Source organism: Vidua chalybeata, chromosome 1, assembly GCF_026979565.1.
Source record: "Vidua chalybeata isolate OUT-0048 chromosome 1, bVidCha1 merged haplotype, whole genome shotgun sequence".
NCBI lineage: Eukaryota > Metazoa > Chordata > Aves > Passeriformes > Viduidae > Vidua > Vidua chalybeata.
Genome location: NC_071530.1, coordinates 16,596,403 through 16,622,994, shown reverse-complemented (window position 1 = coordinate 16,622,994; position 26,592 = coordinate 16,596,403). Strand labels below are relative to the sequence as shown.

At 38.9% G+C, this 26,592-nt stretch overlaps 2 protein-coding genes across 6 annotated transcripts in view; one reads left to right on the top strand and one right to left on the bottom strand.

Annotated features, from left to right (window-relative positions):
• Positions 1-122: 122 nt before the first annotated feature.
• On the bottom strand, positions 123-24,918 carry LOC128797920 (protein adenylyltransferase SelO-like). 3 transcript variants are annotated; one of them, XM_053960878.1, is made up of 19 exons: positions 24,744-24,918; positions 23,351-23,469; positions 23,009-23,137; positions 21,531-21,595; positions 21,371-21,427; positions 21,173-21,271; positions 17,017-17,084; positions 16,303-16,390; positions 15,382-15,451; positions 14,674-14,746; positions 14,035-14,118; positions 11,856-11,985; positions 11,279-11,323; positions 11,109-11,190; positions 10,927-11,019; positions 7,395-7,474; positions 6,499-6,542; positions 2,582-2,661; positions 123-2,252 (listed from the first exon to the last, which is right to left on the bottom strand). In XM_053960878.1, exons 1-19 carry the CDS (start codon positions 24,916-24,918, stop codon positions 2,130-2,132), a joined length of 1,704 nt encoding a protein of 567 aa, XP_053816853.1. In that variant the 3' UTR covers positions 123-2,129. The 3 variants fall into 3 exon arrangements, 2 of the variants coding, with proteins under 2 accessions (XP_053816853.1, XP_053816862.1); XM_053960887.1 differs by having other exon boundaries at positions 15,382-15,448; XR_008434285.1 differs by lacking the exon at positions 123-2,252 and adding an exon at positions 4,740-4,887 and having other exon boundaries at positions 2,584-2,661.
• Positions 22,470-26,592, top strand: part of PDSS1 (decaprenyl diphosphate synthase subunit 1) — a 25,897-nt gene continuing 21,774 nt past the window's right edge. The window contains exon 1 of one of the 3 annotated variants that reach the window (XM_053961024.1): positions 22,470-22,488. Coding sequence is in view for 1 of the 3 variants with exons in the window: in XM_053961004.1 (XP_053816979.1) it covers positions 24,917-25,207 (291 nt within the window). In the remaining 2 variants the exon portion in view is untranslated. Of the gene's footprint in view, positions 22,489-24,916; positions 25,208-25,723; positions 25,767-26,592 lie in introns of those variants that run through there. The other 2 variants (XM_053961004.1, XM_053961014.1) reach the window with 2 other exon arrangements.

Below are 26,592 nucleotides of genomic sequence, written 5' to 3'. Positions count from 1 at the left end.
TTATTTGTGGCTTAAGGTTACTTTGTCAATACTTACATACCTGCATTACAAGCTTAGCAGAAATAAGCTGTAACCATGTCTTCATAAACGTCTTTCCCTTTGAAATTACTACTTAAAAAAAATTTATTTTGTTTTATTTTATTTAAAGCTTAAAACAGTGTTTGGAACCCCATGCATTTCTTCCTGAAATGATTTTGCTTTAAACACCATGTTAAGCTGACACAGAGAGAGTCCATCCGGCTCTTACTGGTTTTTGAGCTCCCTTGCTTTCAGCTGAACTGAGAATAAAGCTCTCACCAAGAGAACTATGCCCACCACTAATAAAAGTGTCACCTGGAAGTCTTGAATTGACATGCTGGGACATTCAAAAGGTATCTATACACCTTCAAACTGCCAAACTGAGAAATGCCTCGAGACCAGTGCAAGGCTCATACAAGCCTCAGTTCAAAGTGGAGGGGAAAAATACCAATGACCTAAAAGTAAGAGGGTTAAAAATAGGAGTTAAAAAAAAAAAATTAAAGTGATGAAAGGATTACTGTTTCCCAATCGCTTTCCATATACAACAGAAGGAAGCATTACGCAGAATCATTGAAGAGCTAGGTGTCATTTTCTGACTAGGTGTTAGGAGTGCACATATTTGACATACTTAGGTGGCAACAGCTGTCTGTGAGTCAACCATTTTTAAATCAAATGAATTTTATGAAATATACATCCAGCATCAAAATAAAGCAGAATATGTCCTTGGAAAAATGTTGCACAGTAAGGTCACAAAGCACTGAGACTTTTACAAGGGCTTTTCTAGCATTCACTCTTCTCACCAGAACGCTCAGCCTCCCACCCTATTTCGTCCCTTCTCTTTTGTTACAACACAAAAAAATCAATTTTAATACATTTTACATCTGCAGTCGATCATAATTCATGCACTTAATCTTACACAAAAGAACTTTCTTCAAAACAAAAAAAAATCAAAGCCTACAGAAAACTCCAGAAATCAAGTAAAATGCTGTGATGAATAGACCTCTATCAAGTATTTTATGTAGGTACATAGTTACATGGAATTTTTTAAATATAAGATTTAAACTCCATTCAAAGAACAAAGCCGCCTCTTATTGATACACAATTATCTGTCTTGATCTGGTACCAAAATATGCTGTAAAATCCAAAAAGATGTTCCAATGCTGTAATTCAAAGCATTTGTAAAAAGAAATTAATCCTTCTACCTCTACCAAACTATTGCCTTCTAAATGGTCTGTACATCACTAGACCTTACAGTATTTTAGCCTGAAAATATCTGAAATTGCAGCATGTCCTTTTTAACCTTCCTCCATACCTGAAATGGAAGCAGTCTCAGCTGAGATGCTTCCAACACAGTCTTTTTCCAGGACCAAACAGTTAATTTTTCCTAAGACTTCATATCTATGCACCAATAATCTTTCCACTCCTACTAAAAGATACTTTGAAAGAGCAGTGGTCCTCTGGATAGGTACCTGACACCAGCAAAGACACCAAAACTTACTCTGGAGTAAGACAGACATCTTTTGTCTCTCCCAGGACAGACATCTTTGCTAACTATTTAACTGAATTTCCTTTAAATCGTTTGTCAGTTTAATGGGACAAAACATAATCAGAATGAGAAAAGCTGTCAAGGTCTGAGATGATCCTCTGTGCCAGGTATCCAAGATTTAAGAACATTTATGTCTGCAGAACACAGCTATATTTGACAAGTGTGTAACAGCAAGAGGAAAATTCATCAAAATACTGCATTATTAAAACTAGCTTACATGGATTTTAAATTGATCAGTCACTAAAAGCTATTAAAACCCACCTGATCAGCCATGAATTTTGAGAGGTTTAATGTTACAGTTTGGCAGAACTTAAATATTGGGACTCAAAGTAATGCACATTTGAATGTGAGAGGCAGAGTTGTCAATGCCAGTATAATCTGCTGATGCACCCATATATAGTGATGCACTTCTTTAATCTTGAGACTCCATAAGTTGGTCAAGAACAGTAGCGGATTCCAGTCCACAAAGTCTAAGGGAGAGAAGTTCCTGTGGCTTGATCCATTAGCCCTGTTTGAAGGCTTGAGCTTTGACCTTGATCATTCTTCTTGCTTGCTTGAATTTCCCTCAGGATGAACAGCTGACTTTGAGATGCCTGGCCCAGGCTGGGGGGCGCAGGGAGTACCCTGCTCTCTCTGCAGCCTCCTGCCTCTGAAAGGGCTGCTGTAAAACCTGCTCTAGGAGCTGAACCTGGAAGCAATTAAAAGTAGGTAAGCTTTTATACCAAATATCTTCTGGTAAAGAAGGAAAGTTTTTGCACTTTATGCACCCTCCTGGCTCCAGAAACTATCACATGAATTGCTTACTATTATTAGTACTACTATTAATACAGTCAGTACTATTTATGTTATAATTAGTACTATTAATAATTTTGTTAATATTTTAAAAAGCAGTTGGTGTTATATGGTACAGTTTTGGTCAAAATGTAGTACAGTTCAAAGGGTAAATGTAAAAATTGTTTCATTAGCTGTCATGCCAGTCATTATTAAATCTGTCAAGAAAAAAAAAGCTCATTTTACCTCTGAGAAATCATTCAAATTAGCTTTTTGCACTGCTGATTCTGCCATCCAATTCCTAAGTATGTATCTAGGATTAACAGCTGAAACCAAGAGCAAATAATGTTAAATTTAGTTAGACATATTCAACGAAAGGAAAACAGTCATTGAAACATGTCACTGAAATCTTCAAGAAGATTTAAATTTGCAGATCAAGAAAAAATGCATAAAAAGGAAAAGGAATTAATCAGTCTACTTAATTCTATGAGTTGCTAAAGGATTTTTTTTAAACTTGCACTATCGGTAGTGCCAAAGTGCCAAACAGAAATTAGAATAGCACAGAACATGACACTGATAGAGGAAGGATTTCCTGTCAGGAACACCAGCAGGCTTTTCAAGTACAATGGGTTTACCATGGCCTAGGTTCCTGCTGTGTTGATGGAAAACTTTTCAATGTTGTCAATACCTTCCTAGAGATCACAAAAATTAATATTGTATTATTTAATTTAAAAAGTAATTACTAAGATATCCTTTAAATATATGTATATAGATACTCCTTCTATGTTGTAACAGAAGTTTAGCCATAAAAGCCTTTAATGTTACATTTCAGCTGTATTTTTTAGAAACTGCTTTTTCAAATTTCCTTTTTATCTCCTGGCTGGGGCTAGGCAGAGGTTCCTCCATTTTTTCCACAGCTGTCCGCTGTATCCTTTTGGAAACCCTCATGACAGATGCACTGCTTCCCTGCCTTGTTTCAGGCTGCTTTTATCTAATAAGCAGGAGAGAGAATGTAGCAACACTGGAAAATGAAAACTGCTGAATTAGTAAACCAGGATATATCCTACAGCAGAGCCACTAACAACTTATAAAAGGAGTTTTGTCAAACTGTATGCCAGGGACAATTCATATCAGCACACGTGGCTCTAATTATCAATTTTTAGCAGATTATGTCAGTGAAATTCTTATTTTTGTTCTGCAATTAAAGGCTAGAATTCTACTTCAGTAAGTTTTCCCTAATGATCAAAACAATGTTACAGAATAATTGTAACACTTCAAGCCTGCTTTGAAGTTTTAATTTGCCATTGGTCTGTATATTTTCCCCAATTCAGTAAGCATTTATTGTATTAAGGTATTAGTGATACCAAAGGTGTTTCACTCATGCACTTGAAACCAAAAGTCTGTGATTTATGGACATACACAAACTTCATCTCCTTCCCTTTCCACTGATGTTCCAGTAGGTTTTATATGAATAAATGTTAGTTTTATATATTTCTTTTTAAAAATCCATTGAGCTTTATAAAATATTCTTATAAATATCCTTATAGCATATTTGAAAGAGGATACTGGAAAAAGCAGAGGAATCATCAAAATTACCATCTCAAACTTCCTTCTACTCAATTCCTTTAATCAATTATTAAATTATTTTAATTACAAATAATACATTAGAAGGAGCCACAGACATTCATCTTTTTCGCATTCCCACTGTCCAGTATGTACTTACACATATTAAAAAAGCCAGTAAATACAACTGTCTACTGGGAATTCTGATAACCTCTACAGAGGCATAACAACACTCTGCCCTAACTGCTAAAAACAGTGTTTTACCACTTGGCAAAACAATTTGTTCTGGCCAAGTATTTGATTTAATCCAGTAAATGAGTTATCAATAGTACAGTGTGATAACTATTTAAAAAATATTTTTAAAGGTGAAAAAGTTAATATATGACTCATTCAAAAAATGGTAATTCACATTAGAGCTGTGAGTCATTTTAGCAGGAGAATATTTGTCCCAGAAATAAATTCTTAACAATTGCAAATTGACAAGTTTCACAGTGGTTTTAAAAATATCAGTATTTAACACAAGTGACAAGATAATTATGAAAGAGTAATACAAGCCAGGTGAGAAAAGGACAAAGCAGAAGAACTTTTGTGCCTTTATAAGCATGATCTGGTTGACTTTTTTTAAAAGCTGCTTTTGTAAAGAAATACAATTTTAGACTTGGACTGTCAAAACTTTTTTATCAACTCCAGAAGAACTAAGTTTAGGTAGTGCAAGATAAAACACTACTAAGAACTGAAAATTCAATAAAGGGAATAAAAAATAAAAATAATGAATAAGTGATGACTTCAAATTATTCAAGTTAACATATTTTGAGAAGTGAGATTTTTTTATGACACTTACTAACAATTAGGGAAGGGTGATGAATAATGAGGTATTAATGCCAATATATTCAAGGTCAGTCAAAGACAGCAGTACACAATTTAGTGGAACTTCCAAATCCAGTTGAGAATCTGAGGAGCCAGGACAGATTTGTCTTCAATTTGAAATGCTGGGTAAAAATGCAGAGTTGACTGAATTGAACCAGATTTCTTCTGGAAGTTGTGCTGACAAGGACAACTGTTACAAGCAAATGCTCAAACAAACAAACAACAAACAAAACAAAAACTGAAATAACTTTTAAAGAGACCATGGGGGCATCTAAGCAATCTATTTAAAACCATGGACGTAAAAATGCAAAAAAGAACAAAAAAAAATCCCAAAACCTCTGTAAGAAAATTCAGTCATCCTGTAATATGGAGCAGCTAGCAAAGTCCAACAAAGGTTGTTGATTTTAAATAAAACAATAACAAACTAACATCAGTAGCCTATTATAAATTTTTGCAGCTCTGCAGTATGTATAGAGAGTGATGGTTGATTATATGGAAGAAGATTAACTGAACCATGAATCTTTGCAGATCAAGTTTTGACTGCTACCAAAACTAAGACCATTAGCACATGTATGATTTTGGAGGCAAAACCTTTTCCATGTTTCATCTGTCTCCTGTACTATGAGATCCTCTGAGATGCATGAAGAAAAAAATAATGATGGTTTGCAGAAGATCATTGACAAATTAGGAACCTTTCTGATTTGGAATAAAACCTCAGAATGTCATGATTTTCTCTAAAAGAAGATTTAAAAGATACAGAAACATAAGAAGTGTGTTTAGACAGTTTTCAGCATTCAATTTTAGCTGAGGAAAACAGGAGCTTGAAAATTCAAAACGATAATTGAGCGAAGGGCCTCAGAAACTCACAGATGAAGCTTCTTAACCCTATCAAAAAACAATTAATATTTCTTCTTGGTAGCTCTTTTCATATTAACTTTCTAAAATGCATATAGAATTTTAAGAAGTGTTCTTTAAAAAGGATAGCCTTTGTTAGAAAATGGGGATGCAAACCTGAAACCATAAATTGTGCCCTCTGTAGTTTTACTGCCTCATTACTGAAAGTCAGTTCCAGCTCCTGCCATTTTCCTAGCAAATCGATTGGAGCTTTAGAAGAAAGTGGCCAGTCAATATCTAACAAATGAGTGCAGCCATTTCCATCCTGCTTTGCAGGAAGCACCCTGCAAAGCAGTGTAACAGTGAAGCCTCATGTGCAGAGTTTGATCAGATCTTGTAGTTCCTTTATTCCCTTTTGGTCATTGATTTTCAGTTGCTCATTTTCTCTTATAAGCAAATTTCACAAATTTACCACAGCTTACTGCAGATCAAAAATATCTCCTGCGAAACAATTCTTGGAGTTTCATATCCACTGTTTCTGCTGTGATACCTAACTGCAGTACCTTTGCCATTTTGTGTTTAGAATAACTTGGAGAATCAAAGCCCATTCCTTTGCCTTCTATGACCTTTCACATGGAGTTTTTCCTCTGGGTGACAGAAAGAAAAAGTGTGTCCCTATCAGAAATATGAATTCTTTGTAGCATGTAGAAAGGGCAGAGACAGACAGAATGAATGTATAGTGTGACAACATTTGGAGTAGCATAATGAGAGCTTCTCCTCTTCAGAAAGATTTTATTTTAGTTCTATCCACAAAGAAAAATATCTGACACTAAAGAAATATATGTAAATAGATATTTGCCATCTGCAAGCATATGATTCCTTTGGATTGTTTTACTCACTTGCCATTCTTATTCTTCTTTTGGCGTCTGAGTCACCATTGTTACTACACATCAAAAACCAACAAAAAGAAGAAAAACAGAAAGGACTTTAGCTAGTGAGGATTAAGCTGATTTATTTTTAGAAATATCTTATTTGGCTTCTATGAAAATCATTAAGTGTTTGGCAGAAGCTGGTGTGAATCTCTACGAATGATTACACTTGGAAAAAACTGCACACTTTCTTGTAGGTTTTGTGCCTTGTATTGATTTTTCCCCTAAGAATTTTATTTACTGAATAAAATTTCCAAGTACCTGATATGTATTTATTTTTACTACTATTAGCCATGTATACCATATATAACTAAGAAAAAAAAGTTAGATTCTTTATTGATTTAACACAAAAGAATCCTGTGCATTCCTATCTATGCAACAGCATGGTTTACAAACACAATCTGTGTATTTGCAACTGTTCAACTTCCATCCCCTGCCACTATAAAGCAATATTATTACATGGTAAATATATATATATATATACATATATATATATATAAACAGTAATTAAACACTAATCATTCCTATATACTTGCAAAGACTGTGATTCTTGGACTGAATGTGTAGAATTGGTATTTTAAGAAAAACTGTTAACCAAAAAAAACGGATCAGATGCTCAGCTCAATGAAGGACAAAGAATAGAAATTACTCCTACCATGTCATTTTTATATACCTGAGTGTCAAAACAGAACTACAACAGTAATTATTGTTGAATCCAGCACAATGCAGAACCAAGAAAACAAAAAAGGCATATGAAACCATGTTTGGACCAGTTTATTAGACCCATTAAAAACTATGCAAAATCACTGCAGACTAAAGTTGCCTGCTTCTGGCAAATACACACTTTAAAGTGCAATCAGAATTACCTGTGTAATCTCAGGAGGTACATTGTAACCCATTCTGAAAATAATTTGTGTTTACCCAGATCCTGGAGAGCCCAGAACTCCTAAAGAGAAAGAAACATTTATTGACAGATAATCATAATTATTTTCCTGTTACGCAAAAACCAAAGTAAGCAACAAATCCTGTGCTTTAACCCCAGCTGGCAACTAAGCCTCACATAACCACTTGCTCATGCTCCTCCTCAACTGGGGTTTAAAGTAAGGTTAAAAGTAAGAGAACTCGTGGGTTGAGATAAGATCAGTTTAATAATTGAAATAATTTAATAATAACAATAATAATAGCAATGAAAAGGAGAGAGAAGTAAAACCCAATAGAAAGAAGTGATGCAAATAAAAAATCAATTGCTCACCAAACTGCCCAGCCAGTTCCCAAGCAGGGTATCCCCCCCGAGCTCTCCCCTAGTTTATTTGCTGAGCATGGCACCAAGTGCTGTGGGATATCCCTTTGGCCAGTTGGGGTCAGAGCTCTCCTGGCTCTGTCCCCTCCCAGCTTCTTGTCTACCCCCAGCCTCCTTGCTGGCAGGGCACCACGAGAAGCTGAAAAGTCCTTGACTTAGTGTAAGCCCTGCTCAGCAACAACTAAACCTTCAGTGTCTTATCAGCATTATTCACAATCTGAATCATGGCACTGTACCAGCTACTAGGAAGAATATCAACTCTATCCCAGATGAAACCAGGACAATCAACAATAAAAGAATTTAAAATGCAAACATATGATAACCCTCCCTAAACATTCTACTAGTATTTTTTCCTCTGTATTCAAATTATTTATTTTTGCTAGCATGATATATCCACATGAATCCATCTCTGTTATGACAAATTTTACCTAAACACCTCTAGCACTTCACCCCTGTTTTTCCTTGGCTTATTGTCTGACCTATTTGTTTTTTTAAGCTACATAATTAGAGGTTTCACTCTCTTCTGAGACTTGTACATGGATCAGATATATTCATAGAGTTGTTTTTCATCAAAAATGGTGCAATAAGCAAAATATATAAATAAAGAAAAGGTAAAGAGAAAGGGAAACTAAAGTTTACAGGGATAGGAGAAAACTGAGAAGAATAGAGAGAGCAGGAGAAGAGACAGAACTTGGAAAATGCTGACAGCAAGAAATCAGAGCTTGGGGTTGCCTCCAGTGATGGACAGCAAACACAAACCAGGCTTCCCTGGCTGATTACACTGAGCTAACAGCTGCTTCATATTCCTCAGCTGAAAGCAGCCAAAGCTCACAGACAAAAAATGAACTTCAGAGAAAGAACAGATTAGGAAGACATGGACATAGATAAAAGGAGGTAAACAGCACATATTCGAGGAAAAAAAAGGTAAGGGAAAATAAAGCAAGATGAAGAAGTTTTGATCCCATCTGGGTTTTTTGTTTTTGTTTTGGGGGTTTTTTTTGGGTTTTTTTTGAGGAATAAGAGTAAAAAAGATATGAAAACTATATTTGATCATAAAAAATGAGCACAGAAATTACTAAGAGCTGGGAAACAGGTGAGTATGAGAATCAAGCATTTGTTCAAAGATGTGAAGAGTTAGGCTGCTTTAGGAGGATGCTTCAGAATGTTTTTATTTAATACTAAATATAAGTACTCCTGGAGTGTTCCCAAAAGATTCTGGCATTTTTAGGTCAATTTTGGTATGCAGCTGAAAAAATCTTAAGCGATGTACAAATCAATATGAAAACTTACTCATAAAAGTATTGGTGTGTAAATAAACAGAGGAGAAATTACTTTAAAATTGAAATTCTTTAAAACATTGAAAACTGTTTACCAGCATAAAATTGTACTTGTTTTTCCACATCAGTTTTGGAACTCAGAATTTGTGGGCTAAATAATTTCATTATGTGAAAAAAAAAAAAAAAAAATCAGGTTGCTACCAAGTGAAGGCTGGAAATGACCCTTGGTGTAGCAGCAGGATCACAACTACACCACAATCGTTGTTTCCTCAGCCAATACCTTCAAAGATGGGAAGATGGAGTTGCCATAAATGGAAAAATCCCTTGGGTTCTATGACAAAAATACCTTCTCTTACAAATACACCCATCCTCTTATCACCCTCCTGTGCAAGCAATTAATTCCAAAGCCATAACTGCTGGGGTTTTTTGTTGCTTACCTCTAGAGTATCTAAACTTTTAAACTCTTAATGGTTTCAAGTTCATAGAAAAGGTCAGGATAGACCTCTTACTTAACAAAAAAAACAAAACAAAACAAAACAAAAAAAAAAAAAAAAAAAAAAAAAAAAAAAAAAAAAAAAAAAAAACAAAACAAAAAAAACCCAGAAAATTTGCTCAAAGCCACTTAATTATACTTGGAAAAAGAACCATCAACTCCTCATTTTCCTTCTCTGTTTTACATTGTCATCCTGCTGCCTCAACACAACCTCCTAAGTCCACCTGCTCTCATTTAAATTGGCTTCAAAAACAGAAATAAATCAGGTGTTTGGGGAAGGCAATGAAGTTTCCCAGGCAAAATGAACAATATTCACATGGAAAAGGCACTGTATTCAAGAATAAAAGAAAAATAAATAATTTTGGCTCTCACAAAAAGGCTATTTTTTTTCCAGATTAGGTTCCTTTTCAGAACCAGATTACAAGCTTCCTTTTCAGAATTTCCCTTTTGCTTTTTTATTCAATTATGACTTGCCTAGCATCTCAGTCCAGTTCAAATATTTCAGCTATATTTCCACTTTCAAAGATTGCACTACATCCAGGTAAAAAAATTAAATACTCTCATGTCTTTTATATATGGTTATACTTGGTCCTGAAGAATTAGTTTAGGCTAAGTTAGCAGCAACACAGAATGAGACAGCAGGCTGAGCAGGACACAACAGCAAAATGTATTCTTATGCTGTAAGTTACATTTAAAACCAATCTCTGCTCAAGGACGAGCAGAGGCCACTCTGGGCAAAGAGTTCAAGCAGGACTTGATGTTGAGATGGAATCTCACTGATAATTAGATACCAAGATAAGCAAATATGCCTGAGAGCAGAGGTTTAGGCTACCTAGTAAGACCTTGTCAGGAACAGTCTGGTTGAACTGAGGCAGAAATTTTCCTCATGAGCCCTGTGCAACTTCACTTGTTGGACAAAAGGAATTCTTAAACAAAACAACAAAAAAAACAGGGAGATGAAGGGAAGAAAATTCTTTGTAGCAGACCCACGTTAAATGTGACAAAAATCACATTCCCAGTTGTGTATGAGTATTTATAATTACTCATACTGGACCTGTATCAAAGGCTGAAAATCTGACTTCAGCATTTTTCATGAATGCACCTTTCATTAGCACTTTTCATTACCATATTCATCATTACCAGATACAGGCTTAACAAGGGGTGGTAGCCTGACACAGGTGTATTAGTCCCTCTGTCCCTTAATGACACAAGAACATATTTGCCAGACAAATCATGGCTTGAGATAGCCTCTACTATATCAGAGTTATGTCCAACTTGATTTACTCTTCATATTAAGTATTCCTAGGATTGGGTGCTTTTACTTATACCTTAGGAATATGGAGCTCCTTTAACTGGTCTGCAGTAATTTCACTCAGCTCTCGGAATGTCATTGTAAAATCAGCCTTTGTATCTTCCATAATCTAGTGAATAAAGATACTTCTATGAGTGCTTTTCAAGTGTGGGGTATCAGTTCAGATGTTTGTCAACAAAATTAGCAAAGTAAACTCACTTTTAAGAGGAAAGCAATCAAATAGCTATCATTCTCATCCTCCCCAAGAAGACCCAATTTTGTTTTGAATAGTTCTGTGAAACTGAAAATAGTAACAAAGTATGGAAGTTGTGAACATTACATATTTTATAGTATTGTGACTAGAAGGTTTCAGTTCTGAAAGTGCATACCGACTGTGATAGTGCTCACCATACCCCTCCAAAATTTGGGAAGCTCTGCAAAACAGAAGAAATGTCAAGTTCTAAGGAACTAACATGCTGCTGCAGGTATAATCCTGCTGTACACTAAACAACGAAAACTTCTGCCTGCTCTCTCAGAAACATTGATATTCTGAATCATCTGGGATCTGTTCCTCATATAAGAATCTTTACAAGAGGCTATTAAAATACTACTTCATTACTTCAGGAAGATGCATGGTCTTCCTAAGTAAGTGTCTTACAAAACAAGCTAGGCAAACTTAGAACAGAAAACTACAGGCAAAGGTCCTACCTCAGTGAAAGCAGAAAGGATCACACAACATCTAATACCTCCCTGTGGTCCTATTTTACTACTATTTCTGACCAACAAAAACTTTTCTCCCCACCCTCCAATCTTATTCTGGCCAATAATTAACCCAGAATCAATTTCTAGTTAAAAAAATACAATATTTTAAAAGTGAATCTCTTTCTTTCCTAAGCATATGGTGATTACAGTGTCTCCCATCTCACTAGTTCCTTTTAGCATTATGATATTTTAAGGATTACTTACAGCTGCTTTTGCCTGGGATCCAATACAGGTTTTAGAGCTTGTAACAGCTTGCTCAGATTAAACAGCCCAACACTTGCCTGATTTCCTATTTTATACCTCCTTTCATCATCGGATGTGTTTGGAACAAAATCTGTTTCAAACAAAACATTATTTTTCCATAACAGAGTAATTAAAATAATCAATGTTAAAATATTTAAATACATTCATTTTTATACTTACACAGCAAACTTGTAGAAGACCTAAAACTACTAAATATTTAAAATCAGATAACAACAATACTTATTTAAAGTGAGTTAACTCAAGATCTATTATTTGCAAAATCTAAGGAACACATTCTTCACACACAAGTTCCCATGTGTTACAAGTGACATTTTCCTACCTGAAGATACAAGGTAAATTCAGATGGTTACAGAGAAAAAAAAAACATTAAAAACAGTCTTTTACACTTAAACCCACTATTTTTACTACATCTAGTGCTACTATTTAGCACATAGATTAAGCAAACAAGTGTCCAACTAGATCCAGGATTTAAGTATTTATGGAAAAGTCACACATATAGTAAACTTTTATTTACATGTATAGTAAACATGTATTTAGTAGGCCAATTAAGCAAGATTTGTTTCAATTGGACAAGCAAGCTTCACATAAAAATTAGGCCTATTGTGTTCCAGTATTCAAATCCATTATCTGGGAGATAACAAATACCTGTCATGCAAGTTACAAGTATCCAGAAATAAAATGTATGCCTATCTACAGCAGCAGTCTCTGAGGGGATCAGTGGGAACCCCTCACTCAGATCAAACCCAGATAAGCTGATCAGTGCACACAGCATCACCCCAGCCCTCAGAGGACACCGACAGCAAATGGAGCTTTAAGGAGGAGACTCCTAACTCATCTGTCAGATCTGGTGAGTGGTTCCAATCTGAATTTCTACTCTAACACCTCTCATCTGGCTCTAGGGTGCACTGTCTGGCTGGGACAGACTCAGTTCTCTTCACAGCAGCCTGTCTGGTGCCGTGTGTTGGATTTGTGACCAAAACAGTGCTGACAGCACAGCAATGTTCTACACATTGCTCAGCAGGGCTGGCCCAGCATCAAGGGTTCAATTCTCATTCTGTAACCCCAGAAAATGAGGCTGGGGTGGGCAAGAGGCTAGAAGGGGATGCAGCTGGGACAGCTGAGCTCAGCTGGGATATTCCACACCTATAACATCATGATCAGCAATAAAAACTGGGGGTAGTTTTTCCAAGGCAGTTCTTGGTTGGGGACTGACTCGGCATCAGTCTGGTGATGACATATGGTGAGTGATTGTCTTTGCATCACTTGCTGGTCACCCCTGCCATTTTTTTCCCCTTGACTTATACAAATGTCTTTATCTTGACCCACAACCTTTTTCTTAACCTTGCTTTTCCAATTGTGTCCCTCAGCCCACAGCAGGGAGGAATGAAAAGGATCCAGAAGCCACTTTAATTGCCAGATGGGGTCAACCCACCCTATAAAGAAAGATCTAAGAGCAAAAAATGCCCCATTTTGTTCAATACAATAGAAACAATATGACATTTATTCTCATGAGTTTTCCTTAATTTGATGCTGCAGGCGTGAAAACACATAGCAAGATAACCACTGCTGATTCTGAAGTTTATTTAGTTGCAAATTATAAACAATATTCTAAGAATACACATTTATGTACATACTGAACCTCTACCTATCAATCCCTGACTGACTTAAAATTTTCAAAGAAAAGTTACCATGACTGTGTAGGTTTGATTTCTTCTCTTCCAACATATAATTAGCTGCTATGACTATAAAACTAGAGCTTTCATGCATGCAAAGTTACTGTATTGCACTTCTACTTTTGGCTGCTTCCAGCAATACACAAATTTTAGTTTTCTAGGCTTCTGTTGTAGTATCTATTGAATTGATGGTGTTCAAGTGGAAACACTCTCATGGAAATGGGTTTAATAGTAATATTTCATTAAGAAGACCTTTAGTCCTTGAATGCAACCTATATAGTGCATCGTCACTAATGTGATTTTTTTTTCCTAAAACACTTCAAACAGTACACATGCTTAGGGTTTTTCTGCTAATAATGAAAGGAGTTTTCATGCAATGGAAACTATATAATTTAATAGAAAAAGATTATTTTAAGTAAACAAAACAAACCAGATGCTACACTCACTTGGGTCATAGGAGTCCATAAATCCAAATGGACCATAATCTATTGTTATGGACAATAAACTGAAGTTATCTGTATTGCACACACCTACAGTTAAACAGAAAGGAGAAAAAAAAGTTAAAATTCCACCTGAACCCCAGGCTCTAGGCAATTTGCTGTGAAACAGGTCCACTGAATTTAGAGAGCTCTCAGGATACAGACTTTGGAAAACATACCCATCCCTCTGCCCCTAGCTCATGCCCCGCAGCACACCCAGCTCCCGACGCTGTTTTGGGGTTAATCCCACAAATCTGCAGCAGAGCCGGACAGCTCCATGTCCTGTGCACTGTAACAGGCCAGGGCTTTATGTGGATGGATCAAATTCAGAGCAGTCAAACTTACACATGGCATCAGTACCCTGTCTTTGTACACTGCACTGCTGCAACAGCTCTGAGAATTCTTGCTCCCTATTCTCATCCTGTCACAGTTTGCTCTGAGAGATCAGACAGCATAACTCTGTTACAAAAGCCCCTTGTATAACAGATAAAGCTGTAGGTGAAGACATCAGCAGAATGAAATACCAAGGTGACAAATAAAAGCCATTTTTAAGTACATTACTGTAAAGTGTCCCTCCCCTAAAGCCAGTGCCATCTGGCACCTTACCATGTGCAAAGCCCACAGACATCCACAAGGAAATGAGATTTGCAGTCTCTGACACGACAGTAGAGAAAAATTCCTAAAATCAAATACATCTTTTACTTCAAGTTCTCTCTATAAAAAATATTGAAATACATAAGCATTTTATTCACTTTAGAAATATGGAATACATTCTATTTTTCAAATTTAGGTATGTGTCTGTCAGGACTCGTCATTCCCATTCTAAATTATGTGAATGCATAATAACCGTATCCAGCAAAGACTATTGTTAAATAAGTATATACAGATGCCTTTAAAGAAATTAAGATGCAAAATTAAAAAAAAATAAAAAAGACACTATATATACTAGGCAGTATATTAGAATATACTATATACACTACATTTACATTAGCAAAAGCACACTTCATCACAACATGACCACTGTTCACTGACAACCTGAGCAGTAAAAGAACAAAATACAACAGAAAATGGAAGCTTCACAATAAGCACTTCCAAAATGGAAACTGGTAAAAAATGTTCATATTTGACTTTGAGAAGACAAAAAAAATCAATAAGCAGATTTCTACTGCAGAGAATTAACAAACTTTTGCTAATAAAACCTGGAAGCTTACTTCAAATTCTAAAATCTTGTAAAACTTGAAATTGTGAAGACCTTCCTGTAATTTTTGTTCACATGCTTGTGGAAAATAAAAATTACTCTTAAGAAAGACTTACCAGATATCTATTTGAATCATTCATAGCTATTGATGGAAAATGTTCCTGGATGATGAAGTCTAGCAATCTTCTGTAACAGCAGAAACAGAATTCTTTAAACAAAACTGGCACTTTGGAACTGATCATTAAAAATTCTTGTTTTCAAACAGCAAAATGCTGATCTACAGCTTGCCACAAATAGTTATTAAAAAACTCAGTCTATTTTTTCCAATGAATATTAGATTAAGCTCTTCCAAAATGCTTAGAGATAAAACCTAAGGTTGTAGTCATAAATATGACTGGAGACTGCCACAAGGAGTTAAAATTGTCCCCACATTAAATCTCCAGAGCACTCTAGGAGATGGCTCTGCATGCAGCAATATCCCTTTTTTAGGGAAAAAAAGAGTTTGCATTTCCAAAAAAACAGTGTAAGATTACAAGGAATAACCATTCTACATCAGGATTCTCACAAAGGAAATGTTATGGCTGAATTCTTATGGAGTAGGGTTACTTCTACAGTAACTGGCCATTCCCAAAACAGTTCTCTACATTCCTACAAGACAGGCTTAGGGAAATGGGATACATGCATTAATATTTGGAGGACCTGTCACAGAAAACTGAGAAATGTAGGAACTTAGACTTTCAACTTATAAATCTTTCCAAAACAAACAACTCCTCCTTAGTGCTTAGTTACCAGAACTACTTAGGTATAAAACTTTCCTCATTTTGTAAGATCTAGGCCTTTAGAAATATCTCAAGGGTTTTACCCTTGTGAGGTAAGAACTTTGGTATGCTTGTATAAAAATAGCAGCTTACCTTTCTAAATTATGTAATCTCACTCGCTAAATAACTTATGTCTAAATTCCAACTGTATACATGAATTCTAATGTAAATTGATGGTTGAGAAAACTGTTTCAGTTACTGTGAAGATCCAATTCAAACCTTAGTAAGTCCAGTTCCCCAGAGTGAGCTAAGATTTCCAAGGATCCTATACGAAACCACGATTTGGCAAGTCGTAGCACTATTGCACCTTAAATAGAAAGACAAGTGTGTTCAAATATAAACAGAGCACCAGCAAAATAAAACACTTCCACAGCAAAAGCCACCATGTGTTGTTTCTATAGACACAGAGCTGTATAGGCACAGTTAAAATGGTATTTTTGTAAGTATGCCTAACACATAAGAGATGAATATGTATAACATTATTTTACTACCCATGCATTTTAATGATAAAGCTTGATCTGCTATATCAGCAGCCACAGGCAAAATTCTGTTAGTGCATTAATACTAGAATCACTCCAGAAATGCCAGCCTCAAAGAAAGAACACAAACAGATTTTTCCCCATTCTGTGCCATCTCTCTTTTTCAGAGCAGGTATAGATGATGTAGCAATGACATGGCCACAATTGCATTCCACCCATCCTGGTATTGATGTCAAAACAATGGGAAACTTCCCTAGTTTTCAACAGCATTTTTGTAACGGGAAATGAAAATCAAAATTATATTCTTTCAATATGTATGCTACAATCATAGAGAATGCATACAATCAGAGGGCTTCATTTCTTCAACCAAGATATGTTTCAGATTGATTTTCTCAGGAAAGGTTTTATATCTTTTAAGTTACATTGTTGTAACATTTTAAAATATGTTAATTACCTCTTTCTTTCTTAATATTTCCATTGTAAAACTGGTCTCTCCACACATCATCATCACTTACAACTAAGCTGCAGCAAACAAGAAATGAATGTTAAAAGTTAGCTCAGCAAAAGTAATTCATAATGAAGATCAAAGTGATATTTTATATAAATTCATTTTCTTCATAAGGAGAAAGATTGTTTTGGTGGCATAGCTTTGTATTTACAAATGACACAGGCAAAGAAGATGCTGAGGCTTAACAAGGTTCATGGCCAACATGCATTTATTTTGTATTTAATACAGTGTTGTCCACTTCTTTACTCTCACTGTTCTTGGGGAGATGTCTACTCTCAAAAAGAGCAGTACATTCACTTGGAACCTCAGTGACAGATTAGTGTGATTGTAACAATAACTAAGTCCCAATTTCCCTGGGGACAACATGGAAATTTTGAGGAGAGAGAAATCAAAAACCAAATTGTTGCATCAGATGGAGGTTGCCCTTTACAAGAGCCAAAATTATGTCAGAAACGTCAGGGACAGGTCTGTGATCCTTAGCAGTCACTGCTACTGGTACTTGGATTTTTAAAACCAATCTCTTCCTTTCATTTGCCTTAAAATTCTGCACATCCTATAAATTTTCACGTTTATCCAAATATTGAGGTTTGTGAGAGTTCAGTACAACTTGCTTTAAAATATTTCACAACTTGCATTAATTTGTTTAAATAAAATGTGTAATTTCCTTGTATTTTCTGTTCTATCAGGAAAAATCAATCCTCACAAACTCACAATCCTCACAAACAAGGGCATCATGTTTCTCTAAGGTTAACAAGTAGGAAGTTTTCTCTCCAAAGCAACTGGGATTACACAGACAATCCAGCTTGGTGCCATCTTCTGAAAGAGAGCTTATCCCCTTAATAGGCACAGAAGATTCCTTGTTCAAGACTCCAGCAGGAGGCTAATTTAGCTCATTTTGTGTAATTCTTTATCTTTCCTTGTTGATAACTGGAAAATATTCTTCTACTCAGGAGAGACATGGACCTATTGAAGTGGGTCCAGAAATGACCAGAGAGCTGGAGCACCTCTCCTATGACTGAGAGCTGGGGCTGTTCGTGGGGAATAAGGGGAGACCTTACAGCACCTTCCAGTCCCCAAAGGAGTCTACAAGAGAGCTGGACAGGTACCCTTTACCAGGCCCTCTAGCAATAGGAAAAGGAGGAATGGCTGTACACAGAAAGAGGGCAGCTTTAGATCAAGTATTAGGAAGAAGTTTTTTACTCAGAGGGTGGTGAGACACTGAACAGGTTGCCCCAAAAAGGCAGTAGATGCCCCATCCATGGAAATATTCAGGGTCAGGTTGGAGGGGGCTTTGAACAACCTGATCTAGAGAAGATGACGATGTCCCTGCTCACTGAGGGGTGAATTGGACTAGACCACTAAAAGTCTCTTCCAACCCAAATTTCAATTCCATGATTCAAAATATAGCTGGGTGGCATGCTATTTGATATTTAATGCAGTTATTTATATCTGCTACTAGGTAGTTGAAAACAGCAGAGAAGACAGAACCAAACTTTTCTTCGAGATACACAGCAAAGAACAAGAGATAGACCTATTGTTCCATTCATAAATATGACTGAAGACAGTCACAATGTTAATTCTCAAGAGTTTCATTTTGGAAGTACACTAGATTCTGGTTTTACATACTTGAGCATTGAAATTTTAAAAAGAATGCAGTTGAACCAAAAATGTGGGAAAACCATATAAATATGTTCAAAAAGGTCATGAAAAGAAATAGCATGAAGTCTTACCTAGTGCAGTTGCTTGCAACAGTAACTGTGGGTTTGAAACTAAATTATTGTTATTGTATTCAGTATTTTTGAAGATACCTAGTAGCTACTCAAACGGAATGTTCTGTTAACTGCAAAGAACAGGCAGTGAATTATTTCAAGAGAGGAAAAATATACAGAAATCAATCTGCTCCTTTTATTGGAGCTGTACTCGTACAAGTAGAATTAGGGTGGTTTTTTTTTTTTTTTAATACTCACTTGAAACCAATTGGTATGTCTGTAGGATTAAGTACAAAAAGCTCTGATATAAATGAAATGGAAGAAGAAAATCCTTCAAGAGAAAACAAACAAAAAAAATAGAAACAGAGAAGGAACCTCAGACACCTACAAAATACTGTGTGCAGCAGAGCACTAGGGACAGAAGGCACAAAAGCTGTGCTACTGAACTTTACTGTTTTGAACAGACCTCTGCCAGAAAGGTTGTTTCCTTTTTATTGTGTAACTCTTAGCAGGCTCTCTGCAAAATTCCTACAAAATACCAGCACTTCTACTGCGGATAAAAAATCCATGGAGGCATTGACATTTACTTAGTATGGATGTGCAACATTTGAGAGCTGGCCAGGTAGCTGAGCAGCCACATAAACACACATTCCCACTAGAAAAGTAGTTCTCCAATGGTCCCTGCAGTTGGTAAGTACCATTACCGGAGAGAAGGCAGCAGCAGACCAGCTGTACACTCACCTATAGGAAACAGAGCACTGAAATTGTTCTCACACCAAAGAAGCTGGAACAGCACTCACAGAAGGATGGATGGATGGATGGATGGATGGATGGATGGATGGATGGATGGATGGATGGATGGATGGATGGATGGATGGATGGATGGATGGATGGCTGATATCCCTCCCTACCTGGCTCTCCCTTAAGGGCTTGACTTCACACTCCTAGTGCTCTGCCTGCTGTTCTGCATGAACATCAAACCCCATGCAAGTAAAGCCACTCAGAAAACTGTGCATATTGACTCATTCTTTTGACTTCATGTGTAACACTGCTCACTGGTAGTCTCCGTATGTGACTAAAATGGTACTGTATGAAGTGTTCTGTATCTGGCAGTACAGTCATAAACTGTAGCACCCCATTGGGAACACAGTACTTAAAATTAATAGAGCAAACCAACCTGCTGGGTGTTCTGGGATAAGCCATAAGGTTTTTCCTCCCACTTCTGCCAAGACTTAACAAGACCTCTGTTAAGTGCATCCCACCAGCCTCAGTGCAACAGCTCCCCATCGGGAAGAATATGGCTGTCAGCTGGGGTTTTTCCAAATTAAGTCTTGCAAACAGTCTGCAGAGCTTGTACAACAGTTAAGAGAGCCAGGCATTTAACCAATCTGCCAGCAGAGAGCTAGAGCACACTGTGTGCTCAGTAGAATTCGTGCACAGTAAAGGGGTAATTTCATACTGTTTTGCACTGAACAATTTGTTGAGATGACAGCAAAGAGAGGCTCTAACCTGCCAAATGATTTCCTGCTGATATTCAGACAGATTTAAAGTTATGCATTAACAGCCAACAGCAAAGAGTCTCAAGATGAAGTCAGTGAATAAACCATCAAAAATGTCATTTACAAACACTGCACTTCAACAGAGCAAATGAGTTAGAACTAATGCTAGAGAGATTTGCAGACACTTTGTAAATACAGACACCTAGCCATGTGGCAGCTGAGTACAGGCCTTTTCTGCAGAACATTTGCTTTCTTTAAAGCCTGAAACACTGCAGTACAGACTTGAGACTACTTGGAACACAAAATGAACTTGGCATTTTAAACACGATCATCTGAAAATATTCAATTACTTGATTCTGAGAAAATCATCCAAATGAATGAATGTGTTAGTCTCCTTTGGTTCACACAGAATTAGTTTCAAATTTTTTTTTTACAAACTCTCTCTGTTCAAGGGGTGCTTGCATAGATAAAGAATTGAGAGTAATTGCCTACATTCAGTTCTACCTCCAATATTAATGTTTATTCATACGAATGATAATTTTCCCCAGCAATCTTAAAAATTACAGTAAAAAAAATAGGCACTTTTGACATTTTCCTATTTGGCTAGAATCTAGAATTTGAATTAACTTTACAGAAATTAGTCTTTACTACACTGAAGTTAAGTTGTATTTCTAGAACCCAGCAAACTACGTGATGCAATTAATTGCTGGAGTTTACTATCACTGGAAAGTTTTATCCAAAAATCTGTGGAGAATATATTTTGTTCTGATTGCATACATATGAAGAGATCTTTCATCTTGGAAACTAACTGCTCTGCATTACTGATGTTCAGTGAAACTCAGTCACAAAATTACCTGTAAATAAGTATACTGTCAACAAAGGAAAGAAAAATACCTAGCAGCTCTGCTTGTAGGAATTCCAAGATAGTGCATGGCCTCACTACATAAAAACTCTCGAACAGAAGAGCGAAGCACAGCTCTCCCATCACCATTCCTATGGAGAACAGAGAAATAAGGAATCGGTCATAAAATCAAAGCAAATTTCAAAAAGAAAACATTCTGGTTTTGAGTACACAGAGTAACTGCAACCTACCTGGAGTATGGGGTCTTTCCTGACCCTTTTAACTGCAGTTCCCACCTCTCACCATGCCTGCAAAAATACCATTGGCATTTCTAATGATAGACCTCAGGTTAACCACGAATCAGCTAAACGGAACACAGAGTTCAATCAGACACTTAAAAAAAAGTCACACCTGTTTGTATATACTCCAATCAAATGGGCTCTTCCATCCCCCAGCTGACCTGCCCAGATACCAAACTGACAAAAATTAAAATAAAGTTATTGTCCTCTATAATTTATAGAAGCTATACTTGAAACAATACAAATTAAATCTAGGTCCTCACAAAAGACACATTTGTTCACATTAAAATGTTGAACCCTAAAGCTGTATTTCCACACTCACTCCAAATATGAATCAGAAAACCACAGGAAAAGAATAACACCAGTAATGTTTTTGGGTTTTTTTTTGGGTTTTTTTTTTTTTTTTTAATCTTCCAGCTATGACATACAGCTACAGACCTGCCTTTTTTTGTATAATGAGCCTTTAAACCCACATGGCTTGTTTTGGTTTTTTTAACTGGAAATTACAAATCAAATTCTAGCATTCTTCTCCATGAATAATCATACCAATTGCGGCGTGGGTTTTTCCTCTCCCCGGCTGCATGCAGCTCTTGGGAGCCCGGCTGTGGCGTAGCTTCCACGTGTTGCCGGGGTTTGCTGCCGCGGGTTCCCGGACACGGCTCCGTGTCTCGGGCGCGTGGGCCGGCCAGTCTCTGTTACCGTGCGCTAGGGACCCGGTAAAGAGGAAGGAATTTGTCCATTTACTCCGTGCTTGGCAGGAACGGTTTATTGGTCACGTGGCGCGGTTCGATGGAAAGACGCGACCGCTCCCGGCACTCGCATGGGAGCAAATGGCCCCTAACTGCCGGCGGGATAGGGCTTTATAGAGGGGCGGGGCGAGAGGATCCACGGCCTGCCGGCCAATAGGGGCGGCTGCCGTGGTGGTGACGCCAGCAACAGCGACCAACCAGAGAACCCCGCAGGGGCGGGCACCGAGCCAGAGCGGGCTGAGCAGGATCGTGTGGCTTGGGGTGGCCAGCACGGGGTTTCCCGGGGCCGGACGGCAGGGTGCTTACAGGAGCGGCACAGGGGTAAGAGCCGGCAGCGGGCAGCGTGGGGCCAGAAACCGCGGGGGGGAAACAACACGGGGGAAATGCGGGATTACAGAACTTGACTTATTTTAACATAAATTAAAAACCCTCATCTAAACCCAAACTCCGGGATGCAACACCAATTTCAGTGAAACTTGAACTTTAGTAATCATGGTGTTGCAGTGAGGCTCAGTCATTCTCCACTCCTCTGAGCTATTAGTATTAGATACTAATAGCTGGCCAGGCTGCTGGGGTGCTAAGCAGACTCAGCAGCTAATGAAAGTTAAAAAGATAATTTGCTTCAGGCATAAACAAAAGCAGAGCCAGTAAACAGGGTATTGTAGAAGGATATTATAGTTCTTTTCCACCTGCAGCCCGCTATGAAGAACAAGTCTGCAATCAAACTGTTAGTAAGTGTTCATGTACTCACAGATGCTCATGTACTTACAGGTATTAGCCAGGTGTAATTCACAAGGAAAGACCTACACAATTCCACCTGGAAAACCAGTGCCATACTTACCTGGTGACCCCCATACCTATGGGCCAGTGGAACAGACCCAAATATCACTTTCCCACCACTGATGAACTCCAGAAAATCAGATGATCCTTTGACAGATATATCAAGATCCAAAATATTTTCAATAACTTCCTGGAGAAAAAAATAATACTTGAACATGATCAAATTTTCAGTGGTAATGAATGTTTTCTCTACAGAGTCCATCATTAAAAGACATCTCACAATATGTTTTAAATGCTCTGTTTGTTTAAAGTATTTATTGAGAATATGAATATTAAAATATACTTTAGTACATGTATTAATAATTTCTACTAATTAGAGAGGAATAAAAAAACAATAGCCAACCTTTGAAACAGCTACAAGATGAACTCTAGATTTAAAAGGTGTAGGATAGACAACTGAAAAAATGCAGTTTCTCACGTTACGGACATAATTTTCTTTGATCACATCAACTGGAAAAGGATCTGTAAACATGAAACAGACAAGATATGCCATATAAAAAACAATTAATCTTATTAGTCTTAATATGTTTCCTCCTAAATCCAGCCAAAATGCTTTAAAAACAATTAAAACTTGTAATATTACAACTTTACCAATGTATATTAAGCCTTCATGAAAAGCAAGCCCAAATACATTTAGTATTTTACTGTTTGGAATTCCTGAAAAGGACTGAATTCTGCAATTAAAGAATCTACCATGGCATTCTAATTCTAAAATCTAAACCATATCTAAAATAGATTGAATAGACTGTGACTGGAACTGTCTCAGGGCAGTCTGATGTTGCACTCAGTTATATACACCCTAAAAGATATCTGCAGGAGACAGAGAAGTTTGGCTTTTCCCACAGCTGAACAACGTAGTGCAACAAATTTAAGTCACTGTGCACAAGTAACTGCTGTGTACAGTCCATATGCAGCAATGATCCCCACACAACTCAAGAAAACTGATCAAGTCTTTTCTGGATAATGTCAACAGTGAATGAGTGGGTTAGAAGATGTAGCTCTTGCTGTAGCATACATGTGTACTCAGAAGTTGCGCTTCAGTCTTCCTTCTGACCTACTCTGTGCCCTTTTCCATGGTAACAGAGGACAAATATTGTTTTAAAACTCTTTGGTTTACCATCTTTATGGACTTTTCCTTACAACAGTCTTACAATTCCACATTAATTATAAAATCCCAGTACCTCATAGTCACTGCTTTGTAAATATTTTAAGTTATTTAGCATCTCTGGAGCCTTGCTGCTAGCCATGTTTCTCACTACCTCTGACAGCAGATCTTGTTATAGCCAGCTGCCACAAGATTTATCGCTGACTATTATTTCTAAATGCTCAAAAGTAATTGTATCACCTGATGAAATTAGTTCTGTAATGTTATCATATCAATTAGCACTATGATTACAAGCGGTTTTGTATGCCCGAGAGCTAGGAGAGCTAGAATACTTTGTGTACTTCCAGACGTGTGTCAGGTTATCAACTCTGCACTAACACATAACTGGGACGCAGGAAAAAAAAAAAAAAAACGCTCCTTATGACCAATCTAGTTTTAATTTTAGAACTATATTTGACTGTGTGTATCATGTCTTCACTTAATTACTGCTTTAGGAGCTGCCACAACCCAACAAGCAAAATCACCGGGCACGGCAGGAGTACAGAGCCCCGGGACAGGGCAGGGCAGGAGTACAGAGCCCCGGGACAGGGCAGGGCAGGAGTACAGAGCCCCGGGACAGGGCAGGCCGTACCTAGGAGGCTGTCGGAGGACAGGGCCCAGGCGCAGAGCTCCGCCGCCCGGCGCCGCGGGCACTGACCCGGCTCGGGGCTGGAGGCGTTCGGGGCCGGGCAGAACCCGCGGGAACCGCACAGCGCGGCCACGCAGCCCCAGGCCAGGCAGGCGGGCAGCCAGGGGCGCCACCACATGTCCCCAGACCTCGGCTTCCAGAGCCACTCACGGACCCGGCCTGAGGTCTCCCGCCCTCAGAGAGGGCGTTGGGTTGGCCGCCCGGCACCGGGACGGAGGGCGGTGGCGGCGCGGGGCTTCCGCGTCCGGGTCGCGGCGGCGCCGGGAGGCGGTGCCGGCGCGGCGGGGCTGGGGGACACCATGGCCTTGCGGTGGTGGTGGCGGAGCGGCGCCTGGTGCCGCCGGGCGCCGCCGCTGGGCTCCGTGCCGAGCCCCGGCCCCCGCGCCCCGCCGGCCCCCAGCGCGGCGGTGAGTGCGGCGGCGCCGGGCGGGCGCGGAATGAATGGGGCGGGGGGCGCCGTGCCGGGCGGGCACCCGCGGCCGCCGCTTCTCCGGCGTTCCGCAGCCTCCGCCCGGGAAGCGCCACGGCCTGGGGGTGGCTCCCTGCCGGGGGGGGGGGGTCCTTGCTGGGGGTAGGAGCGGGCTCGGTGCAAGGTTAAATTCTGGATTATGGATTTTCAGCGCTGGTCAGCGTGTGAGCCTCTCGGAGCCGGCCCTGGGTGGGAGCAGGGAAAGTAGTTCTCAGTGTGAGAACCTGAGGGCGTTTGTATGTGTTAGCGTTGTGAGTGGTAATGGGGGCAGTTCACTCACTGCCGTAGTTTGGAGCTTCTTCACAAGGCCGGGCTGCAGTTCTGAGCCTCGCTGAGGTGCTCTGGCTGTCCTGACCTGGGACAGGGAAAGTGCTCTGGCGAACGTGTCCAGCAGCCGCTGGTACAGGGTCAAGCAGCAGTGTGAAGGAGGGAGCCTGTGTGTGCCCGCGCTGAAGGAAGAGCAGGAAGAGATCAGCTATTTTTAGCAACAGAACGCGGTGAGAGGTCCGAGAGAACGACTTGGGAATGTCTCAGCTATAGGGCTGGACACTGAAGTCAGACAGCAGTGGGTTGCAGATCTGTGATAAGTTTGGGCTCGTCGCCTTCCTTTGTCTCCTTGCATGGCCTTGTGTAAGCACTGAGGATGGAAGAGTGCCCTTGAGCCATTGCAGTGCTTCTGTTTGTCTCCCACTGTCCAAGGAGAGAGAGACTTTAATCCACGTATGAGGGGATGCTGAGGCACGAGCAGCAGGTCTCCTTGAACGTTTCTGTGTGAGTTTTTCCAGAGGCAGTTTGGTGAACACGTGGATTGCAGTGATTTTAGGTTGGTTCAGCCCAGCATTGGGCAGGGCTCAGTACTTCCTGGCAGCACTCCCAGGAGCAGAGCAAAAGCTGTACTTCCTTCCTCAGCCTGTGTCTGCTGGAATCATGTACCTGGGACTGTGCCTTCCTTCCCCCATGCTCCTGGGCTCTGTCTGCAGGGAGGGATCATTGGAGAGATTGCTAGGTTTGGAAGTTAGGTTCTGGACGCCTCGCAGGGAAGATGGGCAGGTGTAAATTATTAACAGCAGGCTGAATTGAAATTGCTTCAGGGGAAAACAAGGACATGATTTTCTGTTAGTGTACTGAAACAGCTCATCCTTTTCTCTGTGCCTTGACTGGTGCAGGCCAGATTTATCTGCCAGGCAGGAAATGTTTGAAAATTGCACCTTGCTCAAGTGCAAAAGCAAGGTTTTATTGGACCGGCTTTGGTAATTTAAGTGATAAGCCTCCTGGGCTGAGCCTGCAAGGGGAGAAAGTCCAAAGCTCCAAAGCAGAAGAGTC